This window comes from Equus przewalskii, chromosome 7 (genome assembly GCF_037783145.1).
Source record: "Equus przewalskii isolate Varuska chromosome 7, EquPr2, whole genome shotgun sequence".
NCBI lineage: Eukaryota > Metazoa > Chordata > Mammalia > Perissodactyla > Equidae > Equus > Equus przewalskii.
This window is the reverse complement of record NC_091837.1, coordinates 3695808-3716755: the sequence shown is the minus strand read 5'-3', so window position 1 is coordinate 3716755 and position 20948 is coordinate 3695808. Positions and strand designations below refer to the sequence as shown.

The window sequence follows — 20948 nt, the reverse complement described above, 5'->3', positions numbered from 1 at the left end:
GGGGAACTGACATCAGGGCAGGCATCAGTATTACAGGGTGAGGAAGTAAGTTGAGTACATCCTGATGTGAAAGAGAGTGTACTATAGGTTCAATTCCTCACTCTGAATCTATGGAGAGGGTAATGGGCAACTGACGGACATGGTTCATCATTTTTCCAGGTAACGTGCGTGGTAACAATCCTACTTCATTGGCATGTGTAGCCCAGAGACTCTTGGGGACATATTTAAAGACTCATCCTCTTCAGAAGAATTTAAATCAGGATGAGTTTCTAACAAGGAAAGTAGGAGACTTGGGGTTTGGTCCCAGGGCAGGGAGGTGAAAATGCCTTTGTCATTACAATTCTAGTGGCATTAAATTTACATAACAAACCTCTGCCAAAAAGGTGGGAACAGTGCAAGACTAGAGAGGCAGGGTGAGTGTTAAGGGGCTCAAGCTGTGGGAGTGGCTGGGACCTGGGCCATGAAATAGGCTGCCCAGAGACTGTAACAGCTTGAACAGAATCAGAGGAGATGGGTAGAGATAAACCCTCTGAAGGGAGATTAGAGAAAGTCACACCAGAGTCACTTAAGAAATCCGGTTCCCGATCCTCTATTTTAAGTTTAGTGATGGCTCAGGGCAGTGACTGAGGATCAGCTGACCCCATCGTTTAAGGGGGAAATGCCCCTCAGGAGGAGAAATACAAGACTTCTGGGGGAACTGGGGCCAAGGCCGGGGAGGTATTTTTAAGCTTCCCCTTCTCTTCAGAGCAGGACAATCTCTCTCCAATGCCCTGGTTTCCTGCGAGACCTGCAAGTGTCTGGAGGCAAATAGGGAGCCCTCTGAGTGGGCTTCAGTGACTCTCACAGTCACAGTTTCGCTTCTCTAGACATTCAAGTTGAAAAGCAAGAAGAGTTGCTCATAATTCTTTTATTCTTTTACTTTCATGCCGACTATTTTCAAAGAACTGTGTAGCAGCCTCCATTATTACACTTAATGGCTGCCCTGACCCACCAACCACACTATTTGGAATTTGCTTTTGATATCAGGAAGAAAATTTCCTACTAAGCAGGAATTAGGAGATTCTTCTGCTCTGGGGCTTCCGGGTTTAATGCACTGCGCCTTTGAAAAGTTTATATAAGTGTTCAACAAAGGCTTATGGATGTTCCCCTCATTCTGAGTGCATAATTCCATTTTTGGCCATTTACCTTTAGGAGGAAACACCTCTAAAATTGCTCTTATTAACCCTTGAGTGTCAGCCTCGAGCAGAGCCACTTCCTGGTCATTTGCAGGAGGGCCTGGGAGAGGGTCTGGCCCTCTATTTCCCCTGTGAGGGCGTTTCCTCCAGGGGTCCCCTGGTCAGTCTGATAACTACAGTGTAATCCTGGGCTGGAAGAACCCCCTTAGCAGCCAGCCACGATCTCCGTGGGTGGGGTTATGAATAGCCACTGACCTTTCTGAGTCCTCTCTAAATTTAGTGGGTCTTCTGACCATGGAGGCAGGAGAGGTTTATAATTTCATAGATGGGCTGTGTCCAGGGGACATGAACTCTCTGCAGTGGAGGTCCAGGGCACATCCACAGTAGATCCCGCATGGACTGCCTGATGCTGGATCATATGGTAATTCTGTTTTTAGTTTTTTGAGGAATCTCCATACTGTTTTCCATAGTGGCTGCACCAGTTTGAATTCCCACTAGTAGTGTAAGAGGGTTCCCTTTTCTCTACATCCTCTGCAACATTTGCTGTTTTTGGTCTTGGTAATTACAGACATTCTCACTGGTGTAGGGTGATATCTCATTGTAGTTTTGATTTGCGTTTCCCTAATGATTAGTGATGTTGAGCATCTTTTCATGTGCCTGTTGGCCATCCATATATCTTCCTTTGAGAAATTTCTGTTCATATCCTTTGCCCATTTTTTAATCGGGCTGTTTGTTTTGTTGTTGTTGTTGCTGAGTTGTGTGGGTTCTTTATATACTTTGGATATCAACCCCTTGTCTGATAAATGATTTGCAAATATCTTCTCCCATATTGGTGGGTTGTATTTCCATTTTGTTGATGGTTTCCTTTGCTCTGTAGAAGGTTTTTAGTCTGATGTAATCCCTTTTGTTAACTTTTTCTTTTGTTTCCCTTACCCAAGTAGACATGGTATTCACAAAGATGTGGCTAAGACCAATGCCAAAGAGTATATTGCCTATATTTTCTTCTAGGAGTTTTATGGCTTCAGTTCTTACATTCAAGTCTTTAATCCATTTGGAGTTAATTTTTGTGTATGGTGCAAGATAGTGTTCTACTTTCATTCTTATGCATGTGTCTGTCCAGTTTTCCCAACATCACTTATTGGAGAGACTTTCTTTTCTCTGTTGTATGTTCTTGGCTCGTTTGTCAAAGATAGACTGTCCATAGATGTGTGGTTCTATTTCTGGCCTTTCACTTCTGGTCCATTGATCTGTTTGTCTGTTTTTGTGCCAAAACCATGCTGTTTTGATTGCTATAGCTTTGTAGTCAAGGAGTGTGATGCCTCCAGCTTTGTTCTTTTTTCTAAGAATTGCTTTGGCTATTTGGGGTCTTTTTTTGTTCCATGTAAATTTTAGGATTCTTTGTTCTAGTTCTGTGAAGAACGCCATTGGGCTTATGATTGGGATTGCATTGAATCCATAGATTGTTTTAGGTAGTATGGACATTTTGACTATGTTTATTTTTCCAATCCATGAGCATGAAATATCTTTCCATCTCTTTCTGTCTTCCTCAATTTCTTTCAATAATGACATATAGTTTTCAGTGTACAGGTCTTTCACTGCATTTGTTAAATTTATTCCTAGGTATTTTATTCTTTCTGTTGTGATTGTAAGTGGGATTGTATTCTTGGTTTCTTTGTCTGCTAGTTCATTGTTAGTGTATAGGAATGCAACTGATTTTTTAAAAGCGATTTTTGTACCCTGCAACTTTGCTATAGTTGTTGATTATTTCTAGTAGTTTTTTGGTGGATTCTTCAGGGTTTTCTACATAGAGAATCATATCAAATAGCAAATAGCAAAAGTTTTGCTTCTTCCTTTCCAATTTGGATTCCTTCTATTTCTTTTTCTTGCCTTATTGCTCTGGCCAATACCTCCAGTACTATGTTGAATAGGAGGGGCGATAGCGGGCACAGTTGTCCTGTTCCTGTTCTCAGAGGGATTCAGTTTTTTGCCATTAAATATGATGTTGGCTGTGTTTTTGTCATATATGGCCTTTATTATGTTGAGGCACTTTCCTTCAATACCCATTTTATTGAGAGTTTTTATCATAAATGGATGTTGGATCTTGTCAAATGCTTTCTCTGCATCTATTGAGATGATCATGTGATTTTTGTTCCTCATTTTGTTAATGTGGTGTATCACATTGGTTGATTTGCAGATCTTGAATCATCCTTGCACCCCTGGAATGAATCCCACTTTATTGTGGTGTACAACTCTTTTAAAGTATTGCTGTATTCAGTTTGCCAATATTTTGTGGAGGGTTTTTGCATCTAAGTTCATCAGTGATCTTGGCCTGTAGTTTTCCTGCTTTGTGTTTTCCTTGTCTGGTTTTGGTATCAGGGTGATGTTGGCCTCATAGAATGTGTTACGAAGTGCTCTATCCTCTTCAATTTTTCAGAATAGTTTGAGAAGGATAGGTACTAAATCTTCTTTGAATGTTTAGTAGAATTCCCCAGAGAAGCCATCTGGTCCTGGACTTTTGTTTTTTGAGAGGTTTTTGATTACTGTTTCAATATCTGTCCTCATGATTGGTCTGTTCAGATTCTCTGTTTCTAATTGATTCAGTTGTGGGAGGTTGTATGAGTCTAGAAATTCATCCATTTTTTCTAGGTTACTGAATTTGTGGGCATTAGCTTTTCATAGTATTCTCTTATAATCCTTTGTATTTCTGCAGTAGCTGTTGTTATTTCTCCCCTTTCATTTCTAATTTCATTTATTTGAGACTTCTCTTTTTTTTCTTGGTAAGTCTGGCTAAGAATTTGTCAATTTTGTTTATCTTCTCAATGAACCAGCTCTTAGTTTCATTGATCCTTTTTACCGTTTTTTCAGTCTCTATTCCATGTATTTCTGCTTTGATTTTTATTATTTCCCTCCTTCTGCTGACTTTGGGCTTTGTTTATTCTTCTTTTTCTAGCTGTGTTAGGTGCATTTTAAGATTACGTATTTGAGGTTTCTCTTGCTTGTTGAGGTGGGCCTGTGTTGCTATGAATTTCCCTCTTATGATCGCTTTTGCAGCATCCCCTAAGAGTTGTTATGTTGTTTTTTCATTTTCATTTGTCTCCAAGTATTTTTAAATTTCCTCTTTGATTTCTTCCATTTGTTGCTCAATAGCAAGTTGTTTAATCTCTATATATTTCTGACTTTCCCAGTTTTATTCTTGTGGTTGATTTCTAGCTTCAGAGTATTGTGATCAGAAAAGACAGTTGGGATGATCTCAATCTTCTTGAATTTGTTGAGGCTTACCTTGTTACCCAACATATGGTCTATCTTTGAGAATGTGCCATGGGCACTTGAGAAGAATGTTATTCTGCTGTTTTTGGATGGAATGCTCTATATATGTCTATTAAATCCATCAGGTCAAGTGTTTCATTTAAATCTATTTCCTTGTTGACTTTTTGTCTGGATGATCTGTCCATTGAAGTAAGTGGGGTGTTGAGGTCCCCTACTATTATTGTGTTGCTGTTGATTTCTCCCTTTAGGTCTGTTAATAATTGCTTTATGTACTTTGGTGCCCCAGTATTAGGTGCATATCTATTAATAAGTGTTATGTCCTCTTGGTGGAATGTCCCTTGTATCATTATATACTGCCCCTCTTTGTTTCTCATTGTCTTTTTTAAAACAAAGTCTGCTTTGTCTGTTAAAAGTATGGCAACATCTACTTTCTTTCATTGGCCATTAGCTTGAAGTATTGTCTTCCATCCCTTCACTCTAAGCCTATGTTTGCCTTTGAAGCTGAGATGCATTTCCTGGAGACAGAATATTGTTTGGTCTTTTTTTATTTTTTTGAGGAAGATTAGCCCTGAGCTAACATCTGCCACCAATCCTCCTCTTTTTGCTGAGGAAGACTGGCCCTGAGCTAACATCCAGACCCATCTTCCTCTACTTTATATGTGGGATGCCTACCACAGCATAGCTTGCCAAACAGTGCCATGTCTGCACCCAGGATCTGAAGTGGCAAACCCCAGGCCACCAAAGCAGAACATGGGAACTTAACCACTGTGCCACCAGGCCAGCCCCTGTTGGGTCTTGTTTTTTAATCCATCCAGCTACTCTGTGTCTTTTGAGTAGAGAGTTCAATCCACTTACATTTCAAGAGATTATTGTTGTATGAGGGCTTAATGCTACCATTTTATCTCTTGTGTTCTGGTTGTTCTATGTTTCCATTCTTTCTCTTCCTTTGTATTTCCTTTTTTAAAAATATTGACAGCTGAGCTAACAACTGTTGTCAATCGTTTTTTTTTTTTTTCTGCTTTTGCTCCCCAAATACCCCCAGCACGTAGTTGTATATTTTAGTTGTGGGTCATTCTGGTTGTGCTATGTGGGATGAGGCCTCAGCGTGGCCTGATGAGTGGTGCCATGTCTGCACCCAGGATCTGAGTGAGTGAAACCCTGGGCCACAGAAGTGGAGCACGTGAATTTAACCACATGGACATGGGGCTGCTCCCCCTTTGTATTTCTGACTGCCATTTCATTTTGTTGGTTTTCTGAGAGGGGTTTCTCAGTTCTCTCTCTTTTTTTTGAATTGTGGCTCTGCTCTGATTTTTTGTTTAGTGTTTACAATGTGCATTGTATGAAAGATATTGCAGATGAGATGGTCCATTTTCTTATAGCCTCTTATCTCCATTAGCCTAACCAGGTTCCTTCCCTTTCCTCTCCCCTCTGAGTCATTGCTGTTACACCTTGTTCTGTTTGAAATTTCCTGAGTGTGTGGCTGAGTTGAAGTGTGATTTACTTTTGATGCTTTCTTTCTCTTTCTCTTTAAGTTGTAATTGAGCCTTTGCCTCCCTATTCTGGTGGAGAGCTGCAGGTTTCTCATCACGTCCGTTTATTTATCTCCTTGCTCAGAGCTTTGTAGACCTTTCCCTTTTTGTTGCCAGTATGAGGGCATCTTTAATTATTTCTTGTAGGAAAGGACTGTGGTGATATCCTCCCTCAGCTTTTGTTTATCTGAGAAAGCTTCTATTGCTCCATTGTATCTGAAGGAAAGCTTCGCTGGATAGAGTATTCTTGGCTGAAAGTTTTTGTCTTTCAGTATTTTGAATACATCATTCCATTCTCTTGTAGCCTGTAGGGTTCCAGCAGAGAAATCTGCTGAAAGCCTGATAGGGTTTCCTTTATAGGTTATTTTCTGCTGCCTTGCTGTTCCTGATATTCTTTCCTTATCCCAAAATTTTGCCATTTTTACTATTATATGCCTTGGAGAGGATCTTTTAGCATTGATGAAGTTGGGCATTCGATTAGTGTCATTTATCTGTAAATCAGAAACCATCCTCATATTTGGGGAGTTCTCAGCAATTATTTCTTTGAACAGGCTCTCTGCTCCTTTCTCCCTCTCTTCTTCCTCTGGAATACGTATAATCCTTATGTTGCTCTTCCTAATTGAGCTGAATATTTCTCAGAGAATTCCTTCATTTTTGTAAAATCTTAGTTCTGTCTCCTCCACCTGTAGAATTTTTACATTTTTATCCTCAAGAAGACTATTTCTTCCATAAGATCAATTCTATTTCTTAATGATTCTAGACTATTATTTATTTCATTAATTGTGTTTTTCATATCCAGAATTTCTGCTTGATTTTTTTTATAGTTTCAATCTCTTTGGTGAAGAGATTCATTTTATTGCTGGGCTCCTTGAATTGTCTTTCTGTGTTTTCTTGTGAGTCATTGAGTTTCCTTTTGATGGCTATTTTGAATTCTGTCGTTTAGGTTGTGTATTTCTGTGTCTTCAGTGTCAGTTTCTGGTGAGTTGTCATTTTCCTTCTGGTCTGAACTGTTGCTGAAGTTTCTCATGCTGTTTGCTAAACTAATCTTTTGTTGGGGCATTTGTGGTAGTCTTAGGATGCAGATTCCCCCTGCTATAGCTAGGAGGGAGCAGGAGCAGGGTTTCTGGCCCCACCCCCACTGCTGGAAGCCGTAGGGGTATTATGAGCGCTTATCCCAGCCTCGGGTGTCTTCAGGCACTTGTGTGGACCGTCCTTGTCGAGTGGGGCTTCCTCACTAGGCTAAGGTCACTCTTTGGCACCTCAGGGGTTCTCTGAGCTCCCCCTCCCTGTCAGAAAGAGATCACCAGTGGATTCAAAGCTGCCACACCTATTCCTGGATCCACCCCTCCTGGGGAGTGCAGCTGCCCTGTGAGCGCTCACACATGCCAGGGCTGTGTTTGCCCCACCACAGAAATCTGCTGAGGTCCTTGTTCACCATCTGAAGTCCGCAGTCCGCTGTGCTTGTGGGTGAGTCTTCCTCGCTGGGACCTGAGCCATGGCTGCTCTTTGATGGCCCTGGGGCACAGTGGGCCCCCCTCCCCACTGGGAAAGTGAACGCACATGTGTTCGAAGCTGCCGTGCCTTTTACCACAGCCGCCCAGACCTGTCGCCTCTTTGGGAGCACAGCTGCACTGCCAGCTCTGGTGCACGCCTGGGAAGTGTGTGCCTCAGCGCGGAAATCTGCTGAGGCCCCTGCTTACACTCCAGTCACAGGCGGGGCTTCCTTGTTGTGACCTGGGACCGGAGCTATGGCTGCTCTTTTACAGCACAGGGGTTTGGTGGGCTCCCTCTCTGTGCAGGGAGAGTGACCACGATCACGGGCTGAGAGTTACCGCCTCCTCCTCTTACCGTCACTCCGCTGCATATCCCCACTTTCTGGGAGTTTGCAGCGGGTTGCAAATTGTTCATGTGCCTGCACCTCACTACTGAGGGAGAGCAGGGCATGCTCACCTATCTCTGGCACTTCCCGGGTGGCCAGTCCATCCACCCGCAGATGTATAGCTGTGTCTCTCAGGCATCCTTTGTGCTGTGTGGGCTTCCGCCTGTGGTCAGTGAATGTCCCTTTCATTGTAGTTCAAAATGTGGAGAGACAAAGGGAACAACTCACTCGGTCATGTTGCTGATGTCACCAAGTGGAAATTTTCTTGAGGTTGGCAGCTGACCTGTTGTCATCTACTCTGTTCCTTGGCCAACTTATCCTATCATGGGCATCCTCTTGAGGCAGCAAGTACCCTGATGTCTCATCTGTTCAGCCCGTATCCACCACTATTGTGGTCATTTGGCTTCCAAGACGTCCCTCAGCAACAGCTTTTACCTCATGTGCCTGTGAACCCACAGCAAACTTTGTGTAAATAGATGCTGGTCTGCTGAGACCACAAACTCACCAGCCTGTGGGGCTGGCCCGGACGGCAGGCTTATAAGGCCTATGCCTGCATCCTGCCCTATGTTATTTCTTTCTTGTGACGTTTGACTCCAAACACAGAGAGAAAAAGAAAAAATACAGTGACCATCTCTGGGAGGGAAAGGACCAACAAAGCCAGCAGTACTGCACCAAATTTACCAGTGTCACTAAAAAGCACAAGAAACTAGTTTCCAAAATATTTTCTCCTGCCAATCCAAATTTAGAAAGAGAGAAAGATGTTCTCACCACCTGCTTCCACCAGACCCAGCAGACAGAGATTCCAGGAGGCTGACATGGTCAGAATCTTTCCTCTTGCAAGCCTTCATCAGGTGACCCAGAATCTCCTCCTATGCCACCGTCCTAGGGAGGAAGGAGTCCTTCCAGCCAGAGAGGGCAGCTTGCCAGCCCATGGGGATCCTGCCAGCTGTGCCAAAGCTGCAGGGGAAGAGGGAGAATCCCCCCCTTTTCCCCTTCTGGTTCTCATGGCTGGTCAAAGAATTAAAACGACATGAGGCAGGTTAGCAGGAGAAAATCAAGCTAAGTTTAGCACATGTACACAGGAATTCACATAAGCAGGAAGAATTCCAAAGACAGGCAAAATGAAGTGCATATGCCTTTCTGGACTAAGGAGAGGGAGGTTGAGGTCTGAGACTTCAAAGGGGGAGAAGGAAATGTACCGGAAGATGAAAAGAGTTCACATGTGGTAAACGAATGTTTGCATTGTCCCATCGACAGACCATGGGACCCAAAAGAGATCTTTTGAAGCAGTGCCCCCAGCTAGACGTCTACCATCCCCAGAATTATCGATGGTCAGAGCTTCTTCCTAGGGCAGGCCCTATTATCTTAAATTCTTTTAGGCAATTTGGGGGAAGGGTAAATGTTCTTCCAGAGTCTTCTGACCCTTGATTGTCTTCAGCTTAAAATAGTTCACACACCAGAGTGGCATATCTTGGGCAGTCTGTCCTGAACAGTGTCAAAAGTTTGTGGTAACCCTGCATCAACAAGTCTATGGGCACCCTTATTCTAACAGCAATTGCTCACTTTGTGTCTTTGTGTCATATTTTAATAATTTTCAAGATGTTTCAAACTTTTTCATTATTATTAATTTGTTATGTGATCTATCACTGATCTTTGATGTTAGTATTGTAATTGTTTGGGATTGCCACGAACTGTGCCCATGTAAGACAGTAAACTTAATAAATGTCATGTGTTCTGACTGCTCCACCGATGAGCCATTCCCCCGTCTCTCTCCCTCTGCTCAGGCCTCCCTATTCCCTGAGACACAGCAGTATTGAAATAAGGCCGATTAGTAGCCCTATGTTGGCCTCATAGTGTTCAAGTGAAAGGAAGAGTCACATGTTTCTCATCTTCCATCAAAAGCTAGAAATGACTAAGCTTTGTGAGGAAGGCATGTCAAAAGCCTGGATTAGCCAAAAGCCAGGCGTCTTACAGCAAACAGCTAAGATCTGAACACAAAGGAAAAGTTCTGGAGGGAAATTAAAAGTGCTACTCCAATGAACACATAAAAGGTAAAAGCAAAATTCTTATTGCTGATATGGAGAAAGTGTTAGCGGTCTGGATAGAAGTGCAAACCAGCCACAACATTCCCCTAAGCCAAGGCCTAATCCAGTGCAAGGTCTTAACTCTCTTCAACTCTACGAAGGCTGAGAGAGATGACGAAGCTGCAGAAGAAAAGGTTGAAGCCAGGAGAAGTTGATTAAGGTTTAAGGAAAGAAATGGTCTCCATAACATAAAAGTACACGGTGAAGCAGCAAGTGCTGATGTAGAAGCTGCAGCAAGTTCTCCAGAAGATCTAGCTGAGATCGTTAATGAAGGTGGCCACTCTAAACAACAGATTTTCAATGCAGCTGAAACAGCCTTGTACTGGAAGAAGATGCCATCTAGGACTTTCCTAGTTAGAGAAGAAAAGTCAATGCCTGCCTTCAAATCTTCAAAACAGACTGTTTATCTTGTTACAGGCTAATCCAGGTAGTGACTTGAAGTTGAAGCCAATGCTCATTTACCATTCTGAAAACCCTAGGACTGTTAAAAATTATGCTAATTACTGTGACTGAGCTTTATAAGTGGAACAACAAAGCCTAGATGACAGCACATCTGTTCACAACATGGTTTACGGAATATTTTAGACCTTTGAGACATACTGCTCAGAAAAAAAGATTTCTCTCAAAATGTTACTGCTCTTTGACAATGCATCTGGTCACCCAAGTTCTGATGAGGATGTACAATGAGATTGACGTTGTTGTTATGCCTGCTAATGCAACATCCACTCTGCAGGATCTGGGCAGTCATTTTTATCACGGATCAAGGAGTTACTTTGACTTTCAAGTCTTAATATTTAAGAAATACAATTCATAAGCCTATAGCTGCCATAGATAGTGATTCCTCTGATGGATCTGGGCAAAGTAAATTGAGACCTTCTGGAAAGGATTCATCATGCTACATGCTATGAAGAATACTCATGAACCATGGGAAGAAGTTGAAATATAACCGTTAATACGAGTTTGGAAGAAGTTGATTTCAACCCTCAAGGATGTCTTTGAGGGGTTCAAGACTTCAGTGGAGGAAGTAACTACAGATGTAGTGAAAATAGTAAGAGAACTAGAATTAGAAGTGGAGCCTGAAGATGTGACTGAATTGCTACAATCTCATGATAAAACTTTAATGGATGAGGAGTTGCTTCTTACGAATGAGAAAATAAATGGTTTCTTGAGATGTAATCGACTCCTGGTGAAGATGCTGTGAAGATTGTGGAAATGACAACAAAGGATTTAATTATTAGAAAATCTAGTTGATAAAGCAGTGGCAGGTTTTGAGAGGATGGACTACAATTTTGAAAGAAGCTCTAGTGTGGCTAAATGCTATCAAACAGCACTGCATGCTACAGAGACATTGTTTGCGAAAGGAAGAGTCACTCCGAATGTCAAATTTCATTGTTGGCTTATTGTAAGGAAGTTCCGCAGCCACTCCAACATTCCGGAAACACCACCCTGACCAGTCAGCAGCCATCAACATCCAGCAAGACCCTCCACCAGTGAAAAGATTACAACTCACCAAAGGTTCAGGAGATAGTTAGCATTGTTTGAGCAATAAAGTATTTTTAATTAATGTATGTACTTTCTTTTTTTAGACATAATGCTTTTCACACTTAATAGACTACAGTATAGTGTAAACATAACTTGCATATGCACTGGGAAACCAAAAATTCATGTGACTCACCTTATTGTGATATTCATTCTATTCCCGTGGTCTGGAACCAAACCTGCAATATCTCCAAGGTATGCCTGTATGGTTTCAGTTCTTAGGTTTAGGTCTCTGATCCATTTTGACTTAATTTTTCTGTGTGGTGTGAGGTAGGAGTCTGACTTCATTCATTTGCATGTGGAGATCCAGTGTTACAGCACAGTGTGTTGAGAAGACTGCTGGTCCCCCTGGTGAATGTTAAGGCACTTTGTCAAAAATCAATTGGCCATCAAGAGAATGAGAAGACAAGGCATAAACTAGGAAAAAATATTTGTAAAACAAATAGGTGATAAAGGATCGTTATCCAAAATACAGAAAGTACTCTTAAAAATCAACAATAAGAAAACCAATACCCCAATTAAAAATGGGCAAAGTTCTGAACAAACAACTCATCAAAGAAGATATTCATCTGGCAAATAAGCCTATGAAAGATGCCCCACATCCTATGTCATTTGGGAATTGCAAATTAAAACAACAGTGAGATACCACTAAATACCTTTTAGAATGCAAAAACCCAATTCACTGACAACAGTAAATGTTGCTGAGGATGGGGAGCAACAGGAATGCTGGTGGGAATGCAACGTGGCACGGCCATTTTGGAAGAAGTTTTGCGGTTCTTACAAAAGTAAACATACTTTTACCATATGATTCAGCAACAAAACTCTTTGGTATTTCCCTATATGGCTTGAAAACTTATGTCCACACAAAAACCAGCACATGGATGTTACAGCAGTTTTATTCATAATTGGCAAACCTGGAAGCAACCAAGCTGTCTTTCAATAGGTGAATGGATAAATAACTGTGGTTCATCCAGACAAGAAATATTTCTCAGTGCTAAAAAGAAAAGTGCTATTGATACCGAACCTGAAGTGAGTTTGCTCACCCGTTGTGCAGCAAGCCAATCTCTGACACTGGGTGTAGTGGCAGAAAGTAGGAATTTTATTATTGCACAGTGCTGAGCAAGGAGAGAGGGCAGCTAACACTGAAATCTCAAACTTCCCAAAAAGCTAAAAGGAAGGGTTTTTATTTGGGGTTTTAGGGAGGGGAGGCGGAGCTTATGGCCTTGCTGGACGGAGCTTCCCCACCAGCCTGTGTTTGGTCTTGAGATGACTTGCAGAGAGGAGAGAGCTCATGACCTTGCTGGTCAGCAGCTTTCCCACCAGCCTGTATCTTTTTGCAGGGAGAAAAGAATCCAAGTTCTTGTCCTTGGTGATGCCTGTCTCCATGGAGGAGGGTGGATTCTGGAGCCAGGAAGCCAGGGAGTAGGCAGGGCATGAGCGTTTTGGTTTTAACCCCATATATGCTGGGTTTGATGTGGGGAAAATGGTATCAGGGTCGATGTCACTATTAAGCCATGAGAAGACATAAAACAACCTTAAATGAATATTTCTAAGTGAAAAACGCCAATTTGAAAAGGCTACATAGTGTACAGTATGATTCCAAATATATGACCTTCTGGAAACTGAAAACTGTGGAGAGAGTGAAAAGATCACTGGTTGCCAGCGGTTAGTGGGGAAGGAGAGATGAATAGGGGAAGCACAGAGGATTTTTAGGGCTTACTGTAATAGTGTGTACATGTCCTTATACATTTGTCAAAACCATGGAATGTCCAACACCAAGTGTGAGCCCTAATGTAAACCATGGACTGTAGGTGATAATGATGTGTCAGTGTAGGTTCATCAGTTATAACAGATGTGCCAATCTGCTGGGGGATGTTGATAGTGGGGGAGGCTGTGCATGTGGAGGGGTTGGGGGTGTATGAGAACTCCACCTTATTTTATTCTCAATAATAAATGGAAAGTCTATCTTTAAAAAATTAATTGGCCGTAAATATAAATTGGCCATGAATTTTTAAAAATTAACTGACCTTATTTTGGATTCTTAATTCTATTCCATTGATCTATATATGTCTATCCTTATGTCAGTGAGACACTATCTTGATTCCTGTAGCTTTGTTTAGAAATCAGAAAGTCTAAGTCCACCAACTTTGTTCTTTGTCAAAATTGTTTTGGCTACTCTGGGTCCCTTGCATCTGCATTTGAATTTTATAATCAACTTGACAATTTTTGCAAAATAGACAGTTGGGATTTTGATAGGGATTGCACTGAATCTGCAGACCAATTTGGGGAGTATTGTCATCTTGACAATATGAAGCTTTCCAGTCCATGAACATGGGATATCTTTCCAGTTATTTAGGTCTTAAATTTTTACAATGATGTGTAGGAGGTTTCAGTGTACAAGTTTTGCATTTCTTTTGTTAAATTTATTATAATTATGCTTATACATAAATTTATTCTTTTTCATGCTATGCAGGCAGAATTATTTTCTTAATTTCATTTCTGGGTATAGAAATTTCATTGCTAGTGTATAGAAATACAATTGATTTTTCCTGCAACTTTACTGAACCTGTTTATCAGTTCTAATATTTTTTGTGTGGATTTCTTAGTATTTTCTCTACATAAGATCATGTCATCTGAGGCTAGAGATAGTCTTAGTTCTTCCTTTCCAATCTGGATTCCTTTTATTTCATGTTCTCACCTAATTGCCTTGGCCAGAGCCTCCAGTAAAATGTTGGATACAAGTGGTGAGAGGACCTCCCAATGCTGTTCCTGAGCAAAGGGAAAGCTTTCAGTCTCTGACCACTGAGCAGAGCAGCTGAGGTTTTCTCGTAGATGGTCGTTGTCAGTTTGAGGGCGGTCCCTTCTTTTCCACATTTGTTGACTGTTTTTTTTTTTTTATCTCTGTTGAGAAAATAGTGTTGTTTTTGTCCTTTATTCTACTAGTCCAGCATACTATATTGATTGATTTTCACATTTGAAATCAATTTTGCATTCCTGGGACAAATACCGCTGGGTCCTTTTTATATGTTTCTGGATTCAATTTGTGGCTATTCAGTTGAGTAATTCTGCATCCATGCTGATAAGAGTAGTTGGTCTGTAGTTTTCTTGTGATGTCTTTGTTGGTTTGGTGTCAGGGTGCTCCTGGCTGTGTAGGATGAGGTGGGAAGTGTTCTCTCTTCTTCTCTTTGTATTTTTGGTGCTTTCTCTTCACTGCATCTCCATGTGTTGCTCAGTGTAACTGCCTTGCTAGCTGGGGTCCAGCACTTGGCCCAGCCATGTCCATGGAAGTTTAATTTACTGCGTTGACCACACTTGGCCACGAGTATCCATTGGATGTTGGTGGCTGTGAAAGGGGGTGTAGTGAGAGCCCCTCTCTGGGTAGATGAAAAGTCAGTGCTCTGAAACCCTGCATACCAGCTCTCAGGTGGCCGCCGGTCAGGCCTTGGGGGAGCTCCTGTTACACAACTGCCCAGGCCTCTTGGTGGAAAATGCACTTTTCTAGGTTTCTGTGAAGGCGTTTCAGAACAAGGATCTCTGCTCAGTTATGTTTAGGCCACACAGGAGTGAGGTGTGGGAGGGGTCACCCCTGCAGGAAGTGGGAGCCCATCTGAGAAGCTCCTCAAGACAATGTCAGCCAAATACCAGAAGGGAGCAAGGGGCTGGCTAAGGCAGAGTGCTCCAAGTGGCACCATCTCGCCTGGGAGTCCACCACCCTGTCATCATCCCACTGAGCCAGACAGCCTGCAGGTGCCCCTAACGTCCTATCCCACAAACCGCATAGAAACCTGACAACATGGAGAGAGTTCTGGGGGAAGAGGATGACTGTTTGGGTTTTGCTTTGCTTGGATGGATTGTCCTCACTTTGCTGTAAAGCAGTTCACACCCTGTCACACCAGCCTTTCCACTTTCAAAGGAGTGGGAAGAGCGGAAGGACAAAGAGCCCTCAGCCCCACGAATAAATAAGACTGAGGGGCTTTGTGATGGTCATGTGACAAGACACATGATGTGTCCCCATGATGAAGGGACTGGCATGGAGCAGATGTTCAGTCCAAGACGCCTCTCATGGATATCCACAGGTGGGGAACTGTGGTGAGGGTCCCCCAGGGCCCCCCAGTCTTGACAGGTGCTCCTGGGCTGGGATGGGCTGCCATTGGGATCTGAGGGGCCCTAAGGTGCCCCAAGCTGGAGGGCTGGAGGTCAGCCTCAGGGGTCTGCTTGCCTCCTTTCAGGACACTGTCTGTAGCTAGAAGCTCAGAACAGCCAGCATGAGTTTTGCCAATTCACAGACCACTCCCCAAAGCCGGGCACTCCCTTGTCAGTGGATGAGGGTAGCCTACTGTCATCCCATTGTGCCAGAGGTCAGGGACTGCCCAGGGCCTCTCAGCCACATTCAGACCCTCATCTTACCAGTGTCTTGCCTGACTCCCACAGCCCCCACATCTTCCAGGGTCGAGGGGCCTGGGTGGTGCCCAGCTGGTAGAGTCTGTGTGTTGGGATGAGGGATCAAGGAGGGTGTCTGCAGCAGTGGAAAGTGGGTGGGCTCCAGACCCCACGCCAGACCCGGACATTAACCTCCACCTGCCTCCCAAGGCCACCCTGGTGGCCTGGGCTAGTCACTTACCTGGTGGCCAAGGCATCCTCATCTGTGAATTGAGCACAGTCATAGGGCTTCCCTAGAACCTGGGAGTCTTGTCTTGACTGTGTTAGGTGTGAGCAGGGTGGGCTGAGTGAGTGTGTGATGATGAGGCAGGGCCCAGGGCTGGAGCTTGTGCCCAGGGGTGGAGGCCACCGCAGCGCACGTAGCAGTGGCAGCAATAGCAGGTGAGTCACAGCAATTCCTGCAGGGCTGCCTCAGGCAGGAGAGGAGTTGAAGGCTCCTAACTGGGGACAGGGGTATGAAGGAGGTGACTTTGGCAGGGGTGTGGTGGTGGCATATCATGTTGAGAGGTGGGGACTTGGCTTCAGGCAGAGGTGCAAGGATGACCCCCATTCCCAGCAGGGTGAGCTGATGCACCAGTCTGGGGGGGCTGGGGGTGGGGGGTGAAATTCACTGTCCCAGGCCAGGTGGCCACTTGGGCTATGACCAAGGCCACAGAGTCGCTCCTGTTCTGGGTCCTAGAGGCCTGGACCAGCTGCAGGGAGACCTCAGGTTTCCACCCTGCTGGGATCCCAGACCACTGGAGGGGTTCCTACCCTGGCTCCCTGGGGATGTCCCCTCCCCACTCTAAGGGCACCTCTAAAACACCTAGTCCCTTGCCCAGGAGGCAGGCTGAAGGGGTCCCCACGCTTCCCTGTGGCCTCCTGCCCTCCCTGCTGCCAGGCCCTGAGCCTGCCTCATCCAGCCCTGCAGCTGCCAGTGGTTCCAGGCTTGGGTCCCCAGGGCAGGGTCAGAGCAAGGACTGAAGGCTGGTCAGGACCTGTCTGGGCAACATGTCACTCCTCTCTGACTTTTATAGGTGCTGGCAGCTGGCTTGGTGCTCCTCTCAGCTGCCTACCATGGCCCGGGGGCTGCCCAGCACCGGCAGCCTAGCGTGCTTCTGCCAGAAGCTGAACCGGCTGAAGCCACTGGAGGAGCCCACCACGGAGACGTTGCCGCAGCGCCGCCTGACTACACTGCAGCTGACCCTGCTGAGTGTGGGTGGCATGGTAGGCATGGGTATCTATCTAATCACTGGCTCTATGGCCAAGGAGATGGCCAGCCCTGCGTTGCTCATGTCCTTTGGCGTGGCTGCCATGGCCTCCCTGCTGGCAACCTTATGCTACGTGGAGCTTGCAGTGCATGTGCCCTGTGCTGGAATATTCTACCTGTTCACCTACATGTCCATGGGTGAGCTGTGGGCCTTCCTCATCAGCTGGAATGTGCTCTTTCAGTGCCTAATTGGTGGCGCTGCCATGGCCCGCATCTGCAGCGCCTACCTGAATGCCATCTTTAGCCATCGCATCCAAAGCTTCACTGTCACCCACGTGGGCATCTGGCAGGTGCCCTTCCTGGCCCAGTACCCAGACTTCTTGGCTGCTGGCTTTGCACTTTTGGCCTCCTTATTCATCTCCTGTGGAGGTTGTATCTCTTCCTGGCTCAACCAGGTGATGACATCTTCTCTGCCATCAACCTGGTCATCATCCTCTTCATCATCATCCTGGGGTTTGTCCTGGCCCGCCCGCACAACTGGAGCACTGAGGAGGGTGGCTTTGCACCCTTTGGTTTCCCCAGCATCATGGCTGGTGCCGCCACCTGTTTCTATGCCTTTGAGGGTTTTGGTGTCATTGCTGCCTCCAGCAAGGAGGCCCAGACACCAAAGCGAGCTGTACCTATGGCCATCACTATCTCAGTTGGTGTAGTGGCTGGTGCCTACATCCTTGTCTGCACTGTGCTCACCCTCATGGTGCCCTGGCACAGCCTGGACCCTGACTCAGCATTCACAGATGCCTTCCACCAGCGAGGCTATAGCTGGTCAGGCTTCTTCATTTCTGCTGGCTCCATCTGCGGTAAGGTGCTCTTCCTGGCAAGGTGTGAGGGGATAGGGCAGTCGGCCCTGCCCTAAGCCTCCAGGGCACACATCTCCCGATCTGGGCCTGTGCTCCCAGTCACATCCTGGGCCCAGGAAGGTGCTAATGATTAGACTCTCCACCCAGGCTTGTGGGGAGGGACTTACTCATCACCCCTCCCAGTTGTACGTAGAATGTCAGTTATAGGCATGTGCTTCCAGATCTTTCCAGGCAGAGGGACTCAGCCCTCATCAGATTCTCCAGTGGGCCTGTCACCTAAACTGGGCTGTCCCATTCCTGGGTGGTGAGGGGGAACAATCCAGCAGTCACATACATTCAGGCTCACTCTCAAAGCCTAAACTCATGCACATTTTCCCAAGGGGCCATCCATGTCCTGGCCCCCAGCAGCAGAGCCTGTGGGCCTGTGCACTATGCTGACCAGTCTCCCACCCTCTGCCACAGCCATGACCAGTGTCCTGCTCAGAATTCTCCATTTCCTGCCACAAACAACGTATGCCATGGCCATCGACGGGCTCATCTTCCAGGTGTTTGCCCACGTGCACCCCCGGACCCAGGTGCCTATGGTGGGCATCCTGGTGTTCAGGGTACTCATGGCTTTCCTGGCACTACTGCTAGACCTCCAGGCACTTGTCCGGTTCCTGTCCATTGGTGCACTGCTGGCCTATACATTTGTGGCCACCAGAGTTATCGTGCTACGCTTCCGAAAGCCTCCTCCATCCAGTTCTCAGGACCCAGGCAGCTGTGTGGGCACAGAGCAGGCCTCAGCCCCTGAGCCCAGGCAGGTGCGACCAGCCCTGAGGCCCTACCTTGGCTTCCTGGGTGGGTGCAGGCCTGGAGCCGCTGTGACTTGGGTGCTCAGTGTCCTGGTGGTCTCAGCCACCACCCTGGACTGCGTGCTGGTCTTCAGGAACTGGGCCCTGCACCTCCCGCCCTGGGGATACACCCTGCTGCTCCTATTCAGCTCCACCATGTTTCTGCTCAGTCTCCTCGTCCTGGGGGCCCACCAGCAACAGCGTCGCCAGTACACCTTTCAGGTACTTCCTCCAGCCAGCACCCACCACGCTCAGCCCAGCCAGCTCCCTTCGCCCCTTCCTCCTCTGCTGTGGCAGTATGCACCAGGGCCGCAGGGCGGGGGAGACCAGTACCGCACACCCCTCTCTCTGCGTGGTGGGGGGACCCTTGTCTCTGGAATCTCCAGAGGCAGAGAAAGGCTCTGTGGACTCCCGAGAAATCAGGCCCTGGGCCAGCAGCCCTTCCCAGCAGCCCAGCCCAGCCCTGTCCTTGTCCCTTCAGGTTTCCCTGGTGCCCTTGACGCCCACCCTGAGCATCTTCCTCAATGTCTTCCTCATGCTGCAGATGAGCTACCTGACCTGGCTGGGCTTCTCCATCTGGCTGCTGATCGGTGAGTGGGGGCCAAGCTAGGACCCCGGGGGGCTGTAGGAGGAGGGCAAGCAGGGAAGCAGGGCTAAGACCTGCCCCTCAGCCTTGTGCCACCCTTGCAGGACTCGCGGTGTATTTTGGGTATGGCATCTGGCACAGCAAGGAGAACCAGTGGGAGCAGCCGGGGTTGATGGCCACATGCTACGTGCTGTTCCCCAGCAGCAGCTTGGAGGTGACGGTGCAGGCCGTGCAGCCCCCGAGTCAGGCACCAGCCCACGATCCTGGTCACACAGGGAAGCCCCCCAGTCCATGAGGACCACTGGGGTCCTGCCCTCCCCCACCTCTTCAGGAGGCCAGAGGGGCTGGCAGCCCCTCTATCCAAGGCAGCTCTGGTGTGCAGACCTGACCATGCCAGGCAATCCTCAGGACCTTAGCACAGGTGCTGTTTTTCAAGTCACTGGGAGTGGGCCGTGGCCAGTGCTGGTGTGGTGGACTCTGCCCAGCACCTTCCAGTTTATGACCAAGTCCAGCTACCTGGGCAGGTGGAGTAGGGTGGGCAGGGAAGAGGCCCGAGCCCCAGAGATCCACAATAATCACTGCTCAGAAAGCCACATAGCCTGTTGCCATGTCCATGTGGCCTCTTTGTGGCACTAAGTCCTTAACACCCCTGGGAACCAGACGATTGTTCAGGGAACAAATCAAAGATGCTGGGGTTCTATAAGGGGGATGTGCCAGCTCTGGGACAACCCTGAGTCAGGGACACGGCCAGGCCTGTGACCCAGGGTATGGCTCTCAGCCCAGTGTACTTTGGCCAGCTTATAAGAGAGTATTGCACACCAGGCACAGAGGGATCCAAGACAGGGCAGGGCCAGGCTCCCTCTCAGGCTCCCCACATGTCCCCTCAGGGGCACGACCAGAGAGCAGAGCCTGGACCCCAAGGAGGCCGCCTAGAAGGGGCAGTGCAGTTCCAGGATTCCCTGGGTTTCCCAGGGCTCCCAGAGAGCAGGGCATTTCCTGAGGCCTGCCCTGGAAGGAGAGGCCCCCTGACTGGGCACACGCATCTCTCAGGCTCATGCCCACATGGTGCACATGGTCCCCTGGGAGTGCACCCACGTGCAGACTGAGGCAGCAGCTGTTTCCCAGCTCAGGGCTGCCTGCAGCTTCCAGCTACCTCTCTCCCTGCCACCCCCTCAGGGCTTTGTGACAAAGGCTCAGGGTGGGACACACACAGGCAGGTTGGTGCACAAACACCTGGTCCTGCTCCAGGGACCTTCAGCCCACCTGCTGGTGGTGCGGCGCCATGCTTGGGGCTCCCCAGGCCCACCCTGCACCCGCCATGGTCTCCCCAAGGCCATGCTCCAACTACCATAGACACCTCCCCCTCCCGGTTCCTGCCTGTGAGGACCACACAGGAAGCCACTGGGTTTGGCAGCTTTACTCCTCGACTCTCTGCAGCCTCGACATCACTTTCTCTGGGCCCTAAGGACAACCAGGGACACATGACTCTGCTCCAATAACCAGGTCTCAGGGCCATGATCTCTCACCCCGGCCTGTCTGACCCGGCCTCCATGGACACTGCCCTGGTGGT

General features: G+C 46.8%; 1 protein-coding gene across 3 annotated transcripts in view; it reads left to right on the top strand.

Annotated features, from left to right (window-relative positions):
• Window positions 1–1356: 1356 nt before the first annotated feature.
• The window catches only part of LOC103545684 (cationic amino acid transporter 4-like), a 54510-nt gene continuing 34918 nt past the window's right edge, over window positions 1357–20948 (top strand). The window contains exons 1-3 of one of the 3 annotated variants that reach the window (XM_070628273.1): window positions 1358–1596; window positions 16930–17119; window positions 19274–19382. In XM_070628273.1, the coding sequence (XP_070484374.1) occupies window positions 1570–1596; window positions 16930–17119; window positions 19274–19382 (326 nt within the window). In that variant the 5' untranslated portion in view covers window positions 1358–1569. Of the gene's footprint in view, window positions 1597–16929; window positions 17120–19273; window positions 19383–20948 lie in introns of all 3 variants that reach the window. The other 2 variants (XM_070628275.1, XM_070628274.1) reach the window with 2 other exon arrangements.